Raw genomic sequence first — 18,643 nt, forward strand, 5'->3', positions numbered from 1 at the left:
CCCCCCCAAAATGTGCCCGGCAAGCAACTGGGAGCAAGAATACTAATCAGAAAGCTAAGATATGCAGAACTCCGGAGAGCACGGCAATAATATATCATGCGGCAAGTGTATGAAATTATTTAATACACAGGATGTTTCTGATTTTTGAACGAGTGTTTGACACATCTACTAAGAATAAGGAAATGTCCGAGTCAATGCTCTTTTTAAACTTCTAAATCTTTTATCAAAATTCTCAGCGTTAATAAAAAGAAACTGAGAGATTGTGAGAAAAGTGTTTGTTGATTTATAATTGATCTTTGTTAGATTGCATTTAATATCAGTTTATGGTACATGCTAATAATTGCTAATAAGCGCGATTAAATTACACAATTAATATTAAATATTAATACATAGCTTATGGAAACGAAAAATAAAGATTAAACGTAAGATAAAATATTGAAATAATAAAATATTAAATTTTAATATTAAATATTAAATTTTGGAAGACACACAAACGTTAAGCCAGAAAACGGCAATAAACAACTGTTTGCAGTGTCAAAGCGCAATGGTCTATATAATATTATACCTCGATATTTTCCGTTGGTTCTTCGCTAATTCAATAGAATTTGCAAAGGTAATGCAGAACCAAACTTTCGACTCGAGTTTAAGCTCTAGAAACAGAGGAGTGTTATTATCGTGCTGGACATGATCTTTTCAGGAGATCGTTACTGTGTATTTCTTCAATTAACTATAAAATATGTTTCAAGCAAAAATATAAAAGGAAGTCGGTTCTGAATACGAAATGCGAGATTATATGCCGTAAAGGACAGACGTACAGGAAGAAGAAAAAGTGTGGAGCACGCGTAGGCGAGATGAGGTGAACGCGAGGGACAAGACGAGGGGCGGGTATCGTAATGAGTGACTTGAAGTGACATCACTCGCCAGTAGTTTAGATCCCGAATCACGACCAGCTCGGGAGAACTCGCGGAAGTGGAGCCGGACGGACTTCCCGTCCCCGAGCGGGAACGGGCGGTAAAGCCGAATGAAGCCTCCGCGCGAGTTCGCGATGGATCCGCCGAAGTTGGCGCACTTGGTCGGACAGTTTGCCCGCTCGCGGGGATTTCCTCGCCGCCGCCGGTCGGATGTATCGCGCCATCGAACTGTATTACGGATGTACGGAAGCGGCACGAGACGGAAATCGGACAGGACGAGGCGAGATGGGACAGAACGGGACGGCACGAGACGGGACGGAACGGGACGGCTGACCGCGTTTGCAAACGCGGATCGATCTGACGATGGCGGCCGACTGAGACTATAATCCGTTTAATTCCCGACTAACGAGACGTCCTTTGTGTCGATTAACCCGCGCAGCCAATCCGCCGCATCAGCCAATCGCTCCGGATCAGCCGTAAGGTCGAGCTTTCCGATCGATCGGTCGGATTGATCGGCCGCGACGCGAAGCCCAAAACCGATGCATCCCGCGATGCGTCGAATATCCCAATCAGCAATCGGCCCGGCTAAATCCGATATCACGCTCCGGATAACACCGCGGCGATGCTGCCGCGGACGTCGACCGGCCGACTGACTGACGTGTCGCGGTCAAGGAGAAAACGTGCGCGATTGCAAGTGAGATAATCAGAGCATTGTTTATCACAAGCGCAACTTGCCGTCGCGATATTATCGGGCTGTGACGCGACTGTCGTTCATGATGACTTATGGGAAGTCTTGGAGGAAAAGACTGGGGGTTGTTCGATCATATGATTGCCGGATACACTATTAATCGTATGAAATACAGATTTTTCCTTTTTGATAAGTTTTGAGCCGCAGATCTGACGCAGACAATTGATCTTAAGACAAAAGAATTGACTAAAAAAGTGACACCTCCTCGAGAAATATCTTCGTTTTAATTCCTTATATTTTCGTATAAAAAATTAAAATACCTCAAACACGTACCTAATTCTGAATATTCTTATCTTTTAGCCTTTAAATATACTTAATAGAGTATTTGAATTTTTTCAACGTAGAATATGTGTAAATACATTTCGTGTTGACAGTTTAAACAAGAAAGCACTTTTAATTATGTTTTAAGTTTTAAGATTGAAAGTCTATAGTTCACATTATATAGATACTTGGTGAAATTTTCTCCAAAGAGGAAGCGTTTTCAAGCACGATCTAAGACAATAATATCCAGGATTAAGTACGTGCCCGGGCACGTACATTGATTGCCAAATATTCAAAGTCACTTTAACACGTAAAATGTCCGTGTTAATTCCGCCGTCTTTTCGCTGACGAAGTTCGCGGCAGTGGGCACTTTGCAAAATCTGCTCTCGACAGATAGCTAACCATGTAGCTAGCTCAGCTATGATATCGAAATGATATTCTGTAGATACGCCCGGGGCGCGCTATAAACTTTACGATATTAGAGCGCTTCCTAACGCCGCACACGTTACAATAGTCTTGTTACGCATGCAGAGCACGAATTTCACGCTCGCGACGTTAGATCGTCCGTGCTTTCGCGCGCGCACACGTGAGGATCGCGCAATTACGCTATGATACCGCGAATGTGTGCGGCAAAGAGAGCGGGGAGCGCGGCGCGATACGTCAGAAATCCCGGCCACCGCAGATGTCGAAACGGCGAACCGCGCTGCGCATTTCCACGCGCGACCACGATATTCGATGAAGGTTCATCTCGGCCCATGAAAATTGGATTTTCCAGGGTGGTGCTACGTGCCGTGCCGCGCGATATATGTGCGAGCGTGCTCCACTTCGGCTACGTAACCGGAAAATATTTTGATTTCTCGCGCGAGAGCCGCGCGTTTGTTCCAGCAATGGAAAACTCGACCGTTCCAATGTTGACCCTTTCTACCACATTCTCAATCGCGAGCGCACGTACGTGTCTTCCCTTTCCGCCCTCGTAATATGCTGATTCGCGCACGACTCAAGTCCGAGTGACCAAAGATCGATCTATGTGATTTATTCAATTGCGAACGTATTTGCCACGTACGTAAGGAAAATTCGCGAAATATTTCTCGCAAAGAGCGCGGGATTTTGCATCCCTTTCCCGCGAGATTCTATAAAGCTTTGAATATTCCAATAAATGATACATCGATCTGAAGCTTAGGGCGAGTAGATATTAAAAACACGAAATCTCAATGTCATTCTCGTAGTCGTTTGGGAGATAAATGGTCTGAAAGGTTGCAATCTCAACAAACAGCCATACTACTGAGATTGTAACTATTTGGACCGTTTATCTCCCCAACGATTACGAGAATAATATCGAGACTTTGTATTAATTTCTTTCCCCTTCCTCTCCTTCTTTTTCTCTCAGAATTACTAATTTTAGCACACATTTTATTAAGTGTGTCAACAATCAATACATGCGGCCGGCCTTTCATCCCAAGACAAACGATGGTCCTGACCCTTTCAAACAGACCGCGGAGATGAATTACGTCAAAGTAAATTGATTTCGAAGCAATCTCCTGTCCTGCTTCCTGCGCGCGGAAGGCGATGTCGGATTTATGAGAAAAGCTTGACGATCCCGGACGGTTTTCAAAAGTATTATGTACACTGCCAGCTGCACATTCGCGTGCAGAGTTTAACGTCTTGTTGGCAAATGATGGATATCGCTTGAGTAACTGTAAAATTAAACCGCACGTTTGTGTAATCGTCCGAGTCGATCGCAATATCCGTAATGTGTGTGTTGTATTTTATTTTAGTTTGTACTTTTACTTACGCACGAAGTTTTTCATTAAAAAGAAAAATGAAATATATTAAAAGATACAAAGATACAACTATGAACGTGTTGATGAAACGTATAATTTGACATATTTAATCTGACACCGCGAATAATCACAAATTGTTACAAACACCGCACTGATAGAAAGAGATGATTAATCTCATAAAAATTATAGTTATTTTTGTCTACAACTACAATCTCTGATCTCAACAAAACAGCAATAATAGCAATATGTGTGTCAGAATTATTATCAATGACATCTTTTAGACAGTAACACTTAATAAAAAAGTGCTCTTCCTGACTATAATTCTTTTACTGTGCGATTATAATAACAAATACCAATCACTTTTTTCTTGCGCCTCTGGTTGCAAAGAAATACGCACAACTTAAAAAATGCAAGAAAAGAAGATCGACAAACTTGGATTTTCTTCTGTCTCTGGAGAGCGGAAGAGGACGCTGCGAAGCTCGTGTAGAATTAGTTGAATTATAAAACAACGCGTTTTACACGCCGCATCGTGTAGCGCGCTCGCGTTTCTTTAGTTTAATCATAGAGTTCCTCGCGGCCGTCTTTTCTCGTCTGTGCTCTCCGCTCTCGCGCGGAGGTATTAAAATGTTTCGCGAGTGGGTATTGCACGCGCGTCCCAGTTTCAACGACGACTCGCGCGGCTTACCGCGTGCTAGCTTGCTGCAATATAATCTCATTATTCCGCGAATACCCGAATGAGAGAGGCGAGCGAGAGGAAGTACACGCGGATTCCCGCCCGTTCTCGCCTTGCCTTACCTCGACCTCCGCGCTTTCTTCTTTCCCTCATCCCGCAAGCTTCCGCGTAGTCTCTCGCCGCGAGCTCAGGATTTAGTTGACGAGCGTACCGACACACATCTTACCTCTCGCGAATATACGCCTCTAAACGCCTACACGTGTTCAGGTTGAGCATAAGATTCGCTGAGGATCAGCGAGCGTACGCGCGCATATACACACGGAGAGAACATTATAGTTTCCTTTTTCTTCTCATATAAATTCTCTCTTTTACTAAGTTTCCAGTGGAGCAAAAATAGAGACTGACGATAAAGTCTATTTTGCCAAGGAACATAGTAAATTTGACTGGAAATACAGTAAATTTTTTGATAGCACACTTCAATTTCGTTTTATTTTATTTCAATTAAATTCGTTCATTTAATGGCACAAAAACCATAAAATATAAATAGCGCGTATAAAATGAAAGGATAATAAACTGCACAACTGCAGAATGTCGAACCTTACAAAATTCTTTAATGATAATTTACTATAAAATTCTCTCCGCGCAGAGAAATATACGATGTGCTATGCAGCGTATCTATACGCCCAACGTGTAAAACGAGACACGCATCCGTGCCTGAAAGAGACCATGAGACCAATGCGACCAATGTGACCAAAACACCCCCACGCTAACATTGCACTGCCTGCATAAATTCCAAGGAGTTAATTAGCTCAGAAAATCGCCGAGAAAAATCTTCATTTTCATTTTCTCTTTTTTTTTTCGCGAGTCTTTGCAGGAACAGACGTGCGTCGAAAGTTTGATATTCTAGATTTCTAGAAAAAAAAGTTATTCATAAGTTCAGCTCCCGTCCATCTATGCGCGACTATGTGACGACAGCGAGCGATACCGATGTTTTTCTTGGCGGCTTTAAAAGTGCTAGGCGAGAATTTGTAAAATTCGTCTTTAAGCCGCGGACGCACGTTCCTGCGCGCGACGTGGCCGCCGCTCCGCCAAGGAAAACACAGTCGCGCGTTGCGGAAGATTAATCTACATCCGCCGCTGGGAACGGCGTCGCCTGGAAAGAATCCGCGCGCCACGAGTGCCGCAAAGTTAGCTCCGTGATGAAGGGAGTGCACATTGCACTCTCCAATTTTTCCAAAAGGCAGAGGAAATTTCAACGTGACTGCCCGGAACAAGAGGGAATAATTCAATGACGCGTCTCAATTTCATCGTAGCAAATAATAATGATAATTTTCTAAATATTTTTCGTTATTAAACATTTTTGCACGCGATATTAAACAAATTTTCCTCTAAGAAAGATTCATTTATCCAGCAATTTGCTCTCGCATAAAATGCAACGCGACCAAATAGCGGCGATTTTCTGAGCTAATTAACTTGGAATTTATGTAGGTAGTGCAATGTTAGCTTAGGGGTGTTTTGGTCACATTGGTCGCGATTGGAGTTCTTAAATTCGATTGTGAAACCTTCAATATGCGAATTTGTGCGTGGGCTTACGAAAAACACGACTGCACCGAACTAATTAGTACGGATTAGCAGTCAGTAGTGAAAGCTTAGCGTAAATATCTATCCACGTTACTCCGCCTCTCCCCATCCAGTTTTTTACGTCTCGTTTAACAGGACACGCTGACAGCAATATGGCTCTCGTAAAACGGAAATAGTATTAGGTCAGCTCGATAAAAGCAAATGCCATAAAATTCGACGTCACTTTGCGTAACCAATTCCGGGTAACGATTGACGCACCGAGAATGTGGACGGCTAAAAATATGTACGTAGTCAAGGTTAAAATAACTTCCAGGGAGTATCTCGGCCTGAGCAGATTCCGAGATGTCATTTTCCCGGATTAATACACCGCGCAACGCGACGTTGTGAAATTAGATTACACGAATAACTCCCGAAATACTACTACATAATATAAAATAGCTCATACCCATTCACAAATTATCTCATAAAAAAGATAGCACTTGTAATTCTTTGTTTTAATAGAACCACGACTGATCTTACTATCCATCTCTCTCTGCCGCGTTATTGCAAAATTCCTACAGTCTACTTGGAAATTGCGTGTGACAATAAGAGCAAACGAATCTCTTCGTCTCTTGTGTCAGATTCCAGGCTTTAAAGACACGTTCTTTGCGGCATTAATAACACTCCCTTTCGCGCAGCACGTGGTTACAAATTGACAACGATTAAGGCATAAAGGAAGCCGTGTCGTATTAACGACGTCAGCTGAATCTAAGCGGATTACACGCGCGCGTACTCGCGAGTATCGGCATCTAAATCGCGCGACTTCCGATCGTCGCAGCTCTTCGGGGTCGGCCGGCCGATGAATGGGTCAGGATGAATGGTGGCTCGTCTAAAGGACGAAGCTTGTGAATGGCGCGTATTACTGGTCGTATCGCGCGCGTACGCGCTCGATGTGCCAAAAGTGCGTTACTACGCGTTTTACCTTCTTCATGTATTAAAATAATATTCTACTCGCGGAAAGAACAGGATTTAGAAGTTTCCTGGCTTTTCATCGAATACCTTTTTTGTTTTGATGAAGCATTTCAATCATGCGTTTTACTCGAGAAACAGGATATTAATTTAAGACTGAAAACGATCAAAAACGATTACTCGGTGTTTCCGGTGTGTTAACAGAACTTGCAAATAAAATCAATCGGACGAAAATTCCATACCTGAGAAATAGAAGAGGCTAATAAGTCCGCCAGTAATTATGGGGCGGCTTGACGCGCCGTTGCATCTACCACGTGAAACTTTAAGCTATGTTTCCAGCTAATTACAATATATCCGGTTAACCTTCTTCAGTAATCCGACAAATTTCAAATGCAATTTTTCCGCAGCGTGAATCAAAATGACTGCCTTAATTATATATCTAAAAATACTCAGACATTGCACGCGGAAAATTAAAAGGATTTACCGAACCGGGCTTTTAATGTCGGGACACTAAATCATTTTACATACGTGTGCGCCGCACGGTAGGCTTTAATTTAATTTTTAATTTAATTTTACAAAAGTTTAAAATTACCATGCAAATTTGTGATCTCTTATATCGCGCGTTATTTTGCGCGTTCGTTCCCTTTATCGCTGCTATCATGAGGCAAGCATCAACAGTGCGGCGCAAAAACGAGTGCATCGAAATTACATTCCCATTTCCGATATTAAATCTCAAAAAAGATGCGGTCATTCCCACTTGCAAAGCAGACAGCCGCAAGCTATTAATTTCACGTATACTTGCACATGTTTTCACGCTGGTAATCGCACCCGAGGGCAAATTTTTTTTATTATATCTTTATTCTCTCTTGTATGCTCAAATGCTGTATATGCATTCGCTTTTCGCAGAAAAAATGAAAGGAAGAGAGAAAAAGAAAGAAAAAGAAAGCATAATTTATTAAGCGTTATGAGATCAGCGTTACAAAGAAAATATACAAAAAAGCCGTTTTTGATAATGAAGTAATGATCATAATAAAGATAGAGAGAGAGAGAGAGAGAGAGAGAGAGAGAGAGAGAGAGAGAGGGAGAGAGATCGGCCGCTAATAATTAGAATTAAGTTGGCGAGCGGCCGGAAGGTAGTAGAGGTGTACGGAGGTAGAATTATCGTGGTGAGAACGAGATAAATAAGGAGGGCGTGCGTATCCTCGCCTCGGCATCGACAGTGCGTAACCGCTAAGCTTCTAATCGGCGAACGTTAAAACGAGCATCGCCGGCGGAGGATTAGTTTTCTCGGAGGCGTCTAACCGTAATTACGGGATCGACGTGAACCGCTTTCGCATGCGATCGGTGTGGCATGCAGACTGCGAGCACGCGCGTATGCGAGCTCAGGCGAATCTATCTGTCGGTTTTATACTCGAGGGATAGAGGGATGTAAGTTCAAAAACTCATTTTATCAGGTGAAGCCGGAGAAAAGAGAGAAAGAGAGATGCGCGCTTTCAAAATAAATTAAATGAATGAATACATTTATGAGTTTCGTTATAAAAGTCAAAACTTATGAAATAACTTGTAACAAATAACGTAGACGTGTGTTTGCGTACTCCCGATATCTCATCAAATTTCAAATCAAGTAAAATCGGACTCCTCTGTTTCTCAAGATGTGAAAAATATATTTTGTTTCCTCGAATTTCACGTTTCATTTTTGTCGAAAAGGGCAAAGATTGAACAGATTAAACCGCCATTCCAAAGGAATGTTTCAAATGTGCAAAAGGGAATTTTCGGGTCGTCTTATGCAAATTCAATCGTTCATATAGATTCTGCTTCCTATATCGCATGCGGTGACACCACCTCGCCCATATCTCTTCAGCTCAGAGGCTATTCGGTGTACATTACAGAAATCTATGATAATGTCCGGCAAAAAGCGCGACACTCCCAGGGTCAAAGATCCCGTGAAGCTCCCGTCTCTCTCTTTCTTTCGCGCGAGCGCGATGTGCCTCTCGCGTTTATCAGCCGTGGCTGCCGGACGCCTCGATAGACGACACGCGAATGAGAAATAGAGTGGATAAACCGGCGGATAACCTTGATTAATTCTATTAAATATAATTGGATCCCCATGTGCTGGCGGGAATATCGCCGCTCTGATGTACTGGAATATCGCGTGAGATGTAAATTTTCCGAGTATCGTCGGTTATACGCGCCGAAAGAGTATTATTCAACGCCGTCGTCCATTCTCTGCGCTGTTTTTCCCGCCCGTACTCGCGAACGCACAGACTCGTAAAATATCGCGCCGCCCGCCCGAAGAACCGGTTGCCCCCCTGTATCGAAAAACAAATATTTTCTCGCGGCCTATCCGGCGGCTTTAAATATTTGGCCCGACGCTCTCGCGCCCGCCGCTCGATGCGATTCACCGCCGCGTATTGACGCGCTTCGAGATGTGCGAGGAGCAAACGTAACATTGAATTCGGCTCGGCGCTGAAAGTCTCTCGTAAGCTTCTTAATTGTTCAGTATCCCGGGGCTCTCTGTTGTTCGAGCAACGTATACCAAGTCATATACATAAATCACAAAGGAGAGCAATTACATCAAAGTACACACACAATCCTCACAAGCTGTTCGGTAAACAAACTTGCCTGATTCGTCGATGCGAAATTTCACTTAGAGACCAGTCAAAATAAAGATGATTCTGATAAGTTTGGCGTTTCAGTTAAGAATATTAAATTAAAGCAAAAATTCGGTCAGTCTGTTACACAGAGTCGGGCCAATTTTTCCTTTAATAAAGTTTCATAATACTTTTGTGAAGAAAATAAATTCTTTTTCCGAATACATGATAATGAACTTTCGTACAATTTGCGATGAGCATATTTTAAAATTAATATCAAAGAAAGATTTTTTAAGATAAGTCGGGAATATTACTTAAAAGGAGGAAAGTAGATTGACAAGTAACCCAAAAGTTACACTCCGATTTCTTTCTAATTTGGCACAAATGTAGAAGTACAAAAAATATTTGTTCATTATATTTTTTCCATTTTGATCCACTTTGAGTTTCACAAGTAGTTTATAGCTTTTTAATGTTTTTACACTTATCATCAACAAGTATAACAAAAATAAACAAGAAATAAAATTGAATACAAGATATAGTTAAATAATTTTAACAAAATCGGCATGGCTGAGACACAAATCAATCTAAACTTCTTTAGCTGAGATTCCAATCAAAATATTTTAAATCTGTGCAAAAATAGTAAAAAATGGTTCGCATCTCGGCCAAACCGAAATTCGGTAATTTTAATCAAAATTTTAACAAAATTGGCATAGCTGAGACACAAATCATTCTAAATTTCTTTAGGCGAGATTCCAACCGAAATATTTCAAATCTGTCCTAAATTAGTCAAAAATAGTTCGAATTAGCCAAACCGAGAACTTATTTGTATAAATAATTTTTTTTCAATTTTTTACATATGTTTTGTTTAAACATTTTATTATTTATACAAATAATTTTACACATTTGACTTCATATTTATAACCAGCAAACCAACAAACGTCTATATCTTGTATTCAATTTTATTTCTTATGTATTTTTGTTGCACTTGGTGAGAACATTAAAAAGCTATAAACTGCCCGTGAAACTCAAAGTGGGCCAAAATAAAAAAATACGACCTAAATATTTTTTGTACTTCTACATTTATGCTAAATTAGAAAGAAATAGGAGTGTAACCTTTGGGTAAGTTTACTTGTGAGTATAATCTATATATAAGTACATTTTTCTTAGCAGCGTAATATTTTTCTATGCACGCCTTCGAAAACTATTCGCGAGCCTCTTGGAAGTCCACTCAGCATTAGAGAACCGCGACAGATCTGAATCTGGAAATTCCCCTTGTCGGCTACCGTCCTTTCCGTCGCGTTACGAAACCCGGACACGTTTCTGCCGATAAATCAACGAGCAACAGTCGGCCGATCTCGCGAGCAATCCTCGATCGGGCTGCCAGCCGGCCGGTCGGCTGGTCGACCAGCCGATCAATCACGCGCTTTCAATCCCCGACACGTGCGCGATCCGGCACGGAACGTCGCAGGTACGAACGAGCGACGAACGTATCGCGAGCACCAGGTGGGCTGCTCACGCTAATTCACCAGTTAGCCTCGCACGCCCGGCATTCGACGCGTCACGTCAATTCGCATACGTCTATCCGCCCCCCGAACCGATCGGTGCCGTAACCAGCCAGGGAAAGATACGATATAAAATTTGATTGACCGGTCGCAAATCTGGACTGATCACATGCGTCCTTCTCTTTCGAGATTTTCTCAAAGATCCCTCGTCCTCTTTGAGAAATCTCTTTTTGAGGATTTTCACAATTTGTCATACTTTATTTCTCCTTTACTTATGATACATGGCTGCAAAGAGTTAGGTAAAAGATGTACGAGCAAAGATTAAAATATCGATGCTTGGACACGTATCTAATCCTGGATATTTTAAATACGAATAAAAAGTTTAAATATTCGTATTTAAACATCAAAATAGATTAGGTATATTAGCATTGATATTTTTACCTTATATAACTCTTTGTAGTTATGCATCGTAAATAAAGAAGAAATATAATAAAGCATGACAAATATATATATTCTATGCTGAAAATATTTGTATTTAAAAGCCAAAACAAATGAAAACTAAAATTTTTTAAAGTTTTAAGAAAATGTATATTTTCTTCTTTGAAAAATATTTTATATTTTTTTTATTTTTAGTATAAGTAAATATGTTGTTAGTACTCACCACAAATAAATATTTATCATTACTTAGATATTTTTTCTCTTAATGTACGTGTGTTCGGAAACTAGTAGTTGTACTTTATTGTGCAATTTGTAAAACACAAAAATTCTTAATATATCTGTTGCTTCAAAAGTTCTTTGCTCCACGCTTAAGATTTTTTCCTGATTACGTTTCTAATTTTCCAATGAAATGGCTGTGAAAGAAGAACTCTATCCTACACTCCATATGAGTGTCTTAGAACATGTTTCGTTCCGATGACGATACTGATTCTCGGCTGCTTCGGCCCCCGTGGCAGTCGGGACCATAACATAACACTCGGGGAATTAATCGAACAGCTACGAGATGCGGGGCCTCGGAGAGACGCGCTGACCGTACGGGACATAATAGATGGATAGTCGCGGTTAGATAATAGATGGATGAATACCGGCCGGTGGATGATAATAGGCTGTGTCAAGTGCGAGACGAGACTAGACGAGCTGAAGTAACCCAAGTGCCTGCGATGTGTTCGCGACACGGGGTCGAAGGCTCCGTGACGTCACGACGCTCGTCTCGTCTGACACCGCAGGGACCAAGAGAGAAGCTCGCATCTGCGCGCACGTTCAATCTTCTGCGCTACTTAGCCGCACTAATCGTATCAATCGTATTAAATTCCTGGGTAAATAGGCGTTATTAATGTATCACGCCACTTATATCGCATTTCTGAGACGCTCTAATCGTCTTGAATGGCCGCGAGGGCGCTGTGGTGGCACTCAGTCCACGACTATTTCGATAACGTCCGCGCGCGAGGAGTTAATTCCGACAATTGCTCGTGCCGACCGAATTGTATTCCGCGCGCGCGATTTAAAGAGCATTCCCGCTAACGACGCGTTTCCTCGCTCGCAGACGTCTGCGACCGGGGGAATTAAGCCAAGCGGGTTAAGCCGCGCGCCACCATAAATTGATTAAGCCACTGAAGAGCGCGATGTAATTTGTCTTCCGCTTCGTTTTGTTGCAGATCAGTGCGGAAAGTGCCGCGCCAGCACGAAGAGGCTAAATCTCAACAAGTACTGCAAAAGAGACTACGGTAAGCATCGTCGAACAATGTAGCGGAGCGGAGGACGGTGTATTAATCGCGCTTATCCCTGAGACATAGTGGAATCCGCGGAAACCCAAACATTGCATGCAAATCGTCGTCTTCGAGGGCCTATAGTTAACTCGTCGCTATATATAACGCGGTGTACCCCGCGGCTATTACAATTTCTAGAAATAAAACGAGTCACTGCAGAGTGAACGACAACGGTTCGCGCTTATTGACGAAATACCAAACTACAAGGACACCAACTCTTCTCGCGATATTTTAATTAAGGATAAATATTCCGCCGAAATGTTTCGCGAAACTTCGCCCATCCACTTTCATTAAACTCCCGCCCGAGTTGATTCGAAATTAACTGAGAGCCTGCTGCCTATCTACAATATCGAGATATTTGTTTCAGCAAAACTTCAATCTCGAATGTTCTCTCGTGACTGAATTTGCCGTTAAATTTTCTAATAAAAAATAAATATCAAATTTGCGTCGAAGAATATGCGTGGATCAGCTTGGGGACATTCGATGGATCTACTGAAATTTCAATCTGGTCTCGTTTTAATACTCGCGGCAAAAAATATCACACAATAAAAAAAGAGATTGCGTGTGTATTTATCTGTATGTATGTGTATGTACCGAGTACTTTTCGCTTCTCATTAAAAAGTTGTTTCGAGTTCTATAGAATGGAAAATTACTCTCATATTCGAATCGAACATCCCGTTGTTTTTCCGATGGAAGGGTAACAGTAGGTAACTCCTGAATCCAATATCATTATATCACGCCCGGCGAGCTAAACGAGAACGCTCGGGAGCGACGATAAACGCGACGGTACTATAGACAATCGTCGATTCCCGGCTGGCCACTGGTGGAAAAACGTTGCGCGGCGCAAAGCCACCGAAATTGTTTCGGCTTCTATCAGGGGTGAATGTGCATACGTATGCGTGTATGTGTGTGTATATGCAGTTCAGAAGGCGCATGTGAAACAGGACGATTTATGCCGGAGTGCCGTTCTCTCCCTCGAAAGTCCTCGAAAAAGTCACATATAAACGCATACACAGACAGAGAAGGACGAAGAGAGGCAGACAGAGAAAGAGAGAGAGAGATAAAGAGAGAGAGAGAAAGAGAGAGAGGAGCAACGAGGAATTTCGCTTTGCGAGAATTCTCGTTTGTCACAAATAATTCACGAGAATTGAAAGAAATTACTTTAAATTAAAAATTAATTGCATCGAATCAGTTTCAACTGAATCCGATATTTGTTCATCGAAAAATGATCACAAAATTTTCATAAGAATATTTTTCTTACTAGAATTTTCGCATTTCGACACATTAATCGTAATTACTAATTACTTCATCAGTTTAGTACTAGTAATGAAAATTTAAATCAATTATTTCGGATATCGACTTCTTTTGCGCTTCAGTCTTGGAATTCGTGAAATTCACTGTCGAAGAGAGCGGAAGGGTGAAAGAGAGAGAAACAGGGTTGTTTGTGCGTGGCCATGACGGTTCCCAACGAACGCGGGCACTCTCGCGGTAATGTGTATAACGGCTGGTTCAAAAATGAAAGGCTCGCGTTTTAACGGTGCCGGGGCTTTCAATAATAGAATGGCACGCCTTTGAGCCGGCTTTCGTCCGGGTGGCGGCAGCCTCAGCTCGGCTCCCTGCTCCCTCCTCTCTACCGTCGGCTTGCTTGATTCAGCGCAGATAAATCTTCAACAGGTCTGCACTTAGCTGTCTCCGACTTAGAATAGCGGGGCTGAAACGACCGCGGCGCATCTCGACTACGTCGCAAAAGCGAAACCGATCGGGAACGACGACTTCCCGCGCTATCCTCGTCGCTTGTGCGCGCACGTGCTCCCCGCGTGTCTTGTTTTTCTGTCAGCGGAATTTTAGCGCGGATCTTGAGTGCGAGACCGATGTTGAGATGCGTCGAGAGGTGTCGTAGGGAAGCTTCTTCCGTCGTTTCGGCATTTAGCTCGTAGAACCAATGCCAAAATTGAATCGAAGGGGAAAACGAAAGAAATGAGGAAAAAGATCGAGACTTTCGAATGATTCTTCCTTTAGGAACGAAAGAATATTATGTAACGGCCGTTCTTTAAAACGAACTTCAGCAGAGATATTTTCATTTAAAGTATTTGATGCAAAATATTCCATGATATACACACTCGCACTACTAAGGGATGATGTCACCGTGCGAAATATTTCCTAGATATCGCGCGAGTTTCTACGAAATCGTCAGAGAGAAAGAGAAAGATAAAATGCACGTTTCCGTTACGAGAATGCATTCCGCTATCCTACACCTCCCCCGCGAGAAACGAGAGGAGTCTCCACGGACCACGACGTGAGGAATAACGCGGCCCCACGATTCGAATAGCAAACCGCGGGGTCGAGCACGACGGCGTACAAACTCGTAACGCCGACGTCGAGTAATGAATGGTTCGATCGAATGCAACTCGACGCTGAATCGCTGTTTCGCCGGGGCATGACCCTAGTCCTTGGCGAAAGGCTAATAGTATCCCTGTCCTGAGGACGACAGGATCGATGGCACGCTCGTAACGGGAGGGAAAGAAAGAGAGGAAAAAGTCTCACCCGACCGCGGGCCCCCATTCGATTCCACGGTCTTGAAACGATTGTACGGCTGCCTGAAAGGACCCGGGCGTCCTTTCAGCCTAAGGAACACATGTGTGTGTCCATGTTAAAAGCTGACGCCGATTACGCACGATACAGGCACTCCAGTTACAACGCAAAATATCGACTCCACAAAATTAGATTTGATAGGAATAAAATTCGGATATACCAAAAATGGCAGCAGAACTTTTCACAGGCGGAAAATACGTCGTAGCATTTTCCACCTTTCCTAAATATTCCTTGTGAGGGAGCACAGCTGTAACTCCGTTTACCGTAAAATGGAATGGTACTTGCCCTCAAACGTTCTGTATAAGATAAAGGTTTTTTTATACGCGCTTTTTCTTGAGACGCTAATTTTTTACTCAGCTCCTGTTTTCGCCGTCACTTCAACTATATGACATAACACGGTAATGTGGCGCATGTGCTAAAAATACGATATTCAATATGCTCTTTTTCACCGTAGCTATTCTGGGAAGAATAACGGACAGACACAAGAAGAGCGACGGCTCACAATCCGGCACGAGCGTATCGGGCACATCCTGGATCCGATTCACTCTAAACGTCGACTTCATTTACAAGAAAAACCCCACCTCGAGGATCCGACGTGGCGACGTATCCCTTTACGTACACTCGGCTGATCTGGCCTGCAGATGCCCCAAAATCAAACCTAACAAGTGAGTATTTAGTCGCCTCGTATAGGAGAGACTACCAAATATCTCATTTCTTACTTTCATAATTTTTGATATTGTTTTCTTATTTACATCTCGTCCCTAAACTATGCGACCCTACGGCTGAAATTATTCGCAACGTAACAATTGTAAATTGTTTAATTTCAAAAGAAATTTCTGCAGACACACAAGATATTGAAAAGCGTCATGAAAACGTGGGAGGTATTCTCTTAAAGTGAATCAGAGAATAGTCACTGATACAAGTATAGCACTGAGCACTTTCAGTGCTATACTTATAACTGCAAATCAGTGTATATTCACTGTTTTCAGTGATGTTTCATTTTAAGAGAATATATATTCATTAATTCATTAGGTTACTTTTTCGGCACCGCACCAAATTGGTGTGACATTACTCTGTTCGCCTTGAACGGAAAATCAATTCGTGAGCAATCAAGGTTTCTCCGACAGCACAACCCCGATAATATGGAAACTAGAGCGACCGTTGCGGCCGTGAATTAAACCGCCTGTCAGACTCCAAACAGACGCGAGATCGTTGGGGTAGCCGGCGGCAGGCTGAAGGGGCGGCGAGTCGCGGCCTACGCTCACATTCGTTGCTTATGTGTGTTCGCAGGTCGTACTTGATTCTCGGCCAAGAGAGCGACGGCGGTGGTCAAGGTGGGCTCACGGTTACGCAGAGGTCGATCGTCATCGAGTGGCGTGACGAGTGGCACCGCCGGATGCGCCGTTTCCAGCGAAGGGCGAGATCGTGCCATTGAAATGCTCCATACGTCGCGGCGAGAGAGGAAGAGACAGGAAGCGCGATCAAGAGAAAATGAGAAAATGAAAGAGAGAGAGAGAGAAGAGAAAGAGAGGAAAAAAAGAGAGCAAGGGAGAAACCGAGGAGGGAGAGTGTGTGTATGCATGTGTGTGTGTATGTGCGCGTATGTATGCGTATGTGTGCATGTGTGTGAGACAGAGAGAGGAAGAAAGAGAAAAAAGTCGATCCCCTCCCAACCGTGCTCGTAGGAGCCCGCATATCTTCATTTCCCGACCACGAATACCGGTGTGTCGATTTTGTTTTACGCGCGGTACTCGTCGACGACCGCACGTCGAAGGCAACGAGGAGGAGGCAAGGAGGAGGACTAAAGGGGAAGCACCGATTCTTTCCGAGAGAAGCGTCCGCCGTGCGGAACGACGAGCGAGCAATGCACAACGTTGCGGAGAAATGGTTGTGCGTACACAAGCCGGCGTAACGTAGCCCTAACATTGGATATAACTGAATTAGTAGTACTTCCTAGTCACACACATTTGTGTTTTTGGACATTAAGGTAAAGTTATCATTATGACATCCACTGCTTAATCACATCGCTCTTCTTAGAATAATCAATAAATAACAAATCAGTATTGCGTATGATTAGAAAATCCTAATAACCAAGGTGCGTGACATGTTAAGGCTGTTATGCCGATCTGTGTACCGCGAACGCAACTCTACTATCGCGAATAAATCCTGAAGATGAAGCGATCGGCAACTGTCGATCGTTCCAATGTCAAGCTGGCAAATGAGCATCAGAGTAAACCACACAATTATTGGCATCTCCCTTACTGGCACTTTAGAAAAGCCTGAATCTTCACGGTACCAGCATTGCAGTTAAGCTTCTGGCAGGTATTCTATGATTTCAAAAGAAATCTTCACAATAAAAACTGTGAACTGATGTCGCTGATCGCAAGAAAAATCAGATTTTTCTAGATTTTTCATTTAATGACTAAGGGAATGCCAATAATTGTGTGGTTTATCTCACGGGAAAAAAAACTGATTGGATGAACCAAATATCTCGTGGAATATAACGAATCAGAGTTCGAGTTAAAGTCATCAGAATTTCAAGTTGACAAGATTTCTGATTAATCAAAATCTTGTTAACTTGAATAGAATTCTAGTAACCTCAATCGGAATCTGGTTCGTTTGTATTTCGCCAAATATTTGATTAATTCAGCCAGATTTTTTTTCCGTGCCTAATCTTGGAAACGGAAGCTAGTCAACCCTTGATGGACTATGGTACGTTAGCGTGGACCACTTTATTTAATTCAATACGTAAAATTCTCGAAGTTTATCCACGAGCATTCTCTAACGACACTCTGGAGCGTGCCGTCGACATCGTCGCGTTGCACAGGCAGATCGGTGAAAAGATTCGCTCAAGGACGACAAATTGTAGCTGCGAATCGCGCGACGAACGCTTAATCGCGGCGAACGCGTTTTGCGATGTGTCGATTCACTCCCGATATTCGCCACGCGACATTTACCCGTGACGAGCAATTTATCGAATCGGCGCGTATCCTCGAGGGCTCGACGTTGCGACCGTTCGCACCCGATAAATCGCGCGTCTGTGAGAAATGTCGCGAGATAAATGCCGGGTCGAATTTACGCGGCGGATTCAATTACTCCAGAATACCGCAAATCGCCGCGAAGGCGCGCGCGCGTTCCCGACGGTACAACAGCCGTTATTTCAACGGCGAATAATCGCCCCGAATGTGTCGCCCGATTTTCTGTACCGTTAGTACGGCGCCCAGAGCACGCGTGCGCGAGAGAGACAGAGAGAGAGAGAGAGAGAGAGAGAGAGAGAGAGAGAGAGAGAGAG

General features: G+C 43.0%; 1 protein-coding gene across 1 annotated transcript in view; it reads left to right on the forward strand.

Moving 5' to 3' along the window:
* The window catches only part of LOC116843160 (netrin-1-like), a 123,495-nt gene extending 104,860 nt beyond the window's left edge, over positions 1-18,635 (forward strand). The window contains exons 4-6 of the mRNA XM_032813323.1: positions 12,649-12,717; positions 15,806-16,016; positions 16,642-18,635. Of these exons, the coding sequence (XP_032669214.1) occupies positions 12,649-12,717; positions 15,806-16,016; positions 16,642-16,786 (425 nt within the window). The 3' untranslated portion in view covers positions 16,787-18,635. The remainder of the gene's footprint in view (positions 1-12,648; positions 12,718-15,805; positions 16,017-16,641) is intronic.
* Positions 18,636-18,643: the final 8 nt, after the last annotated feature.

Source organism: Odontomachus brunneus, unplaced genomic scaffold, assembly GCF_010583005.1.
Source record: "Odontomachus brunneus isolate Ranch 3 - 2012 unplaced genomic scaffold, Obru_v1 Obru_scaffold_030, whole genome shotgun sequence".
In the NCBI taxonomy this organism is placed as follows: domain Eukaryota; kingdom Metazoa; phylum Arthropoda; class Insecta; order Hymenoptera; family Formicidae; genus Odontomachus; species Odontomachus brunneus.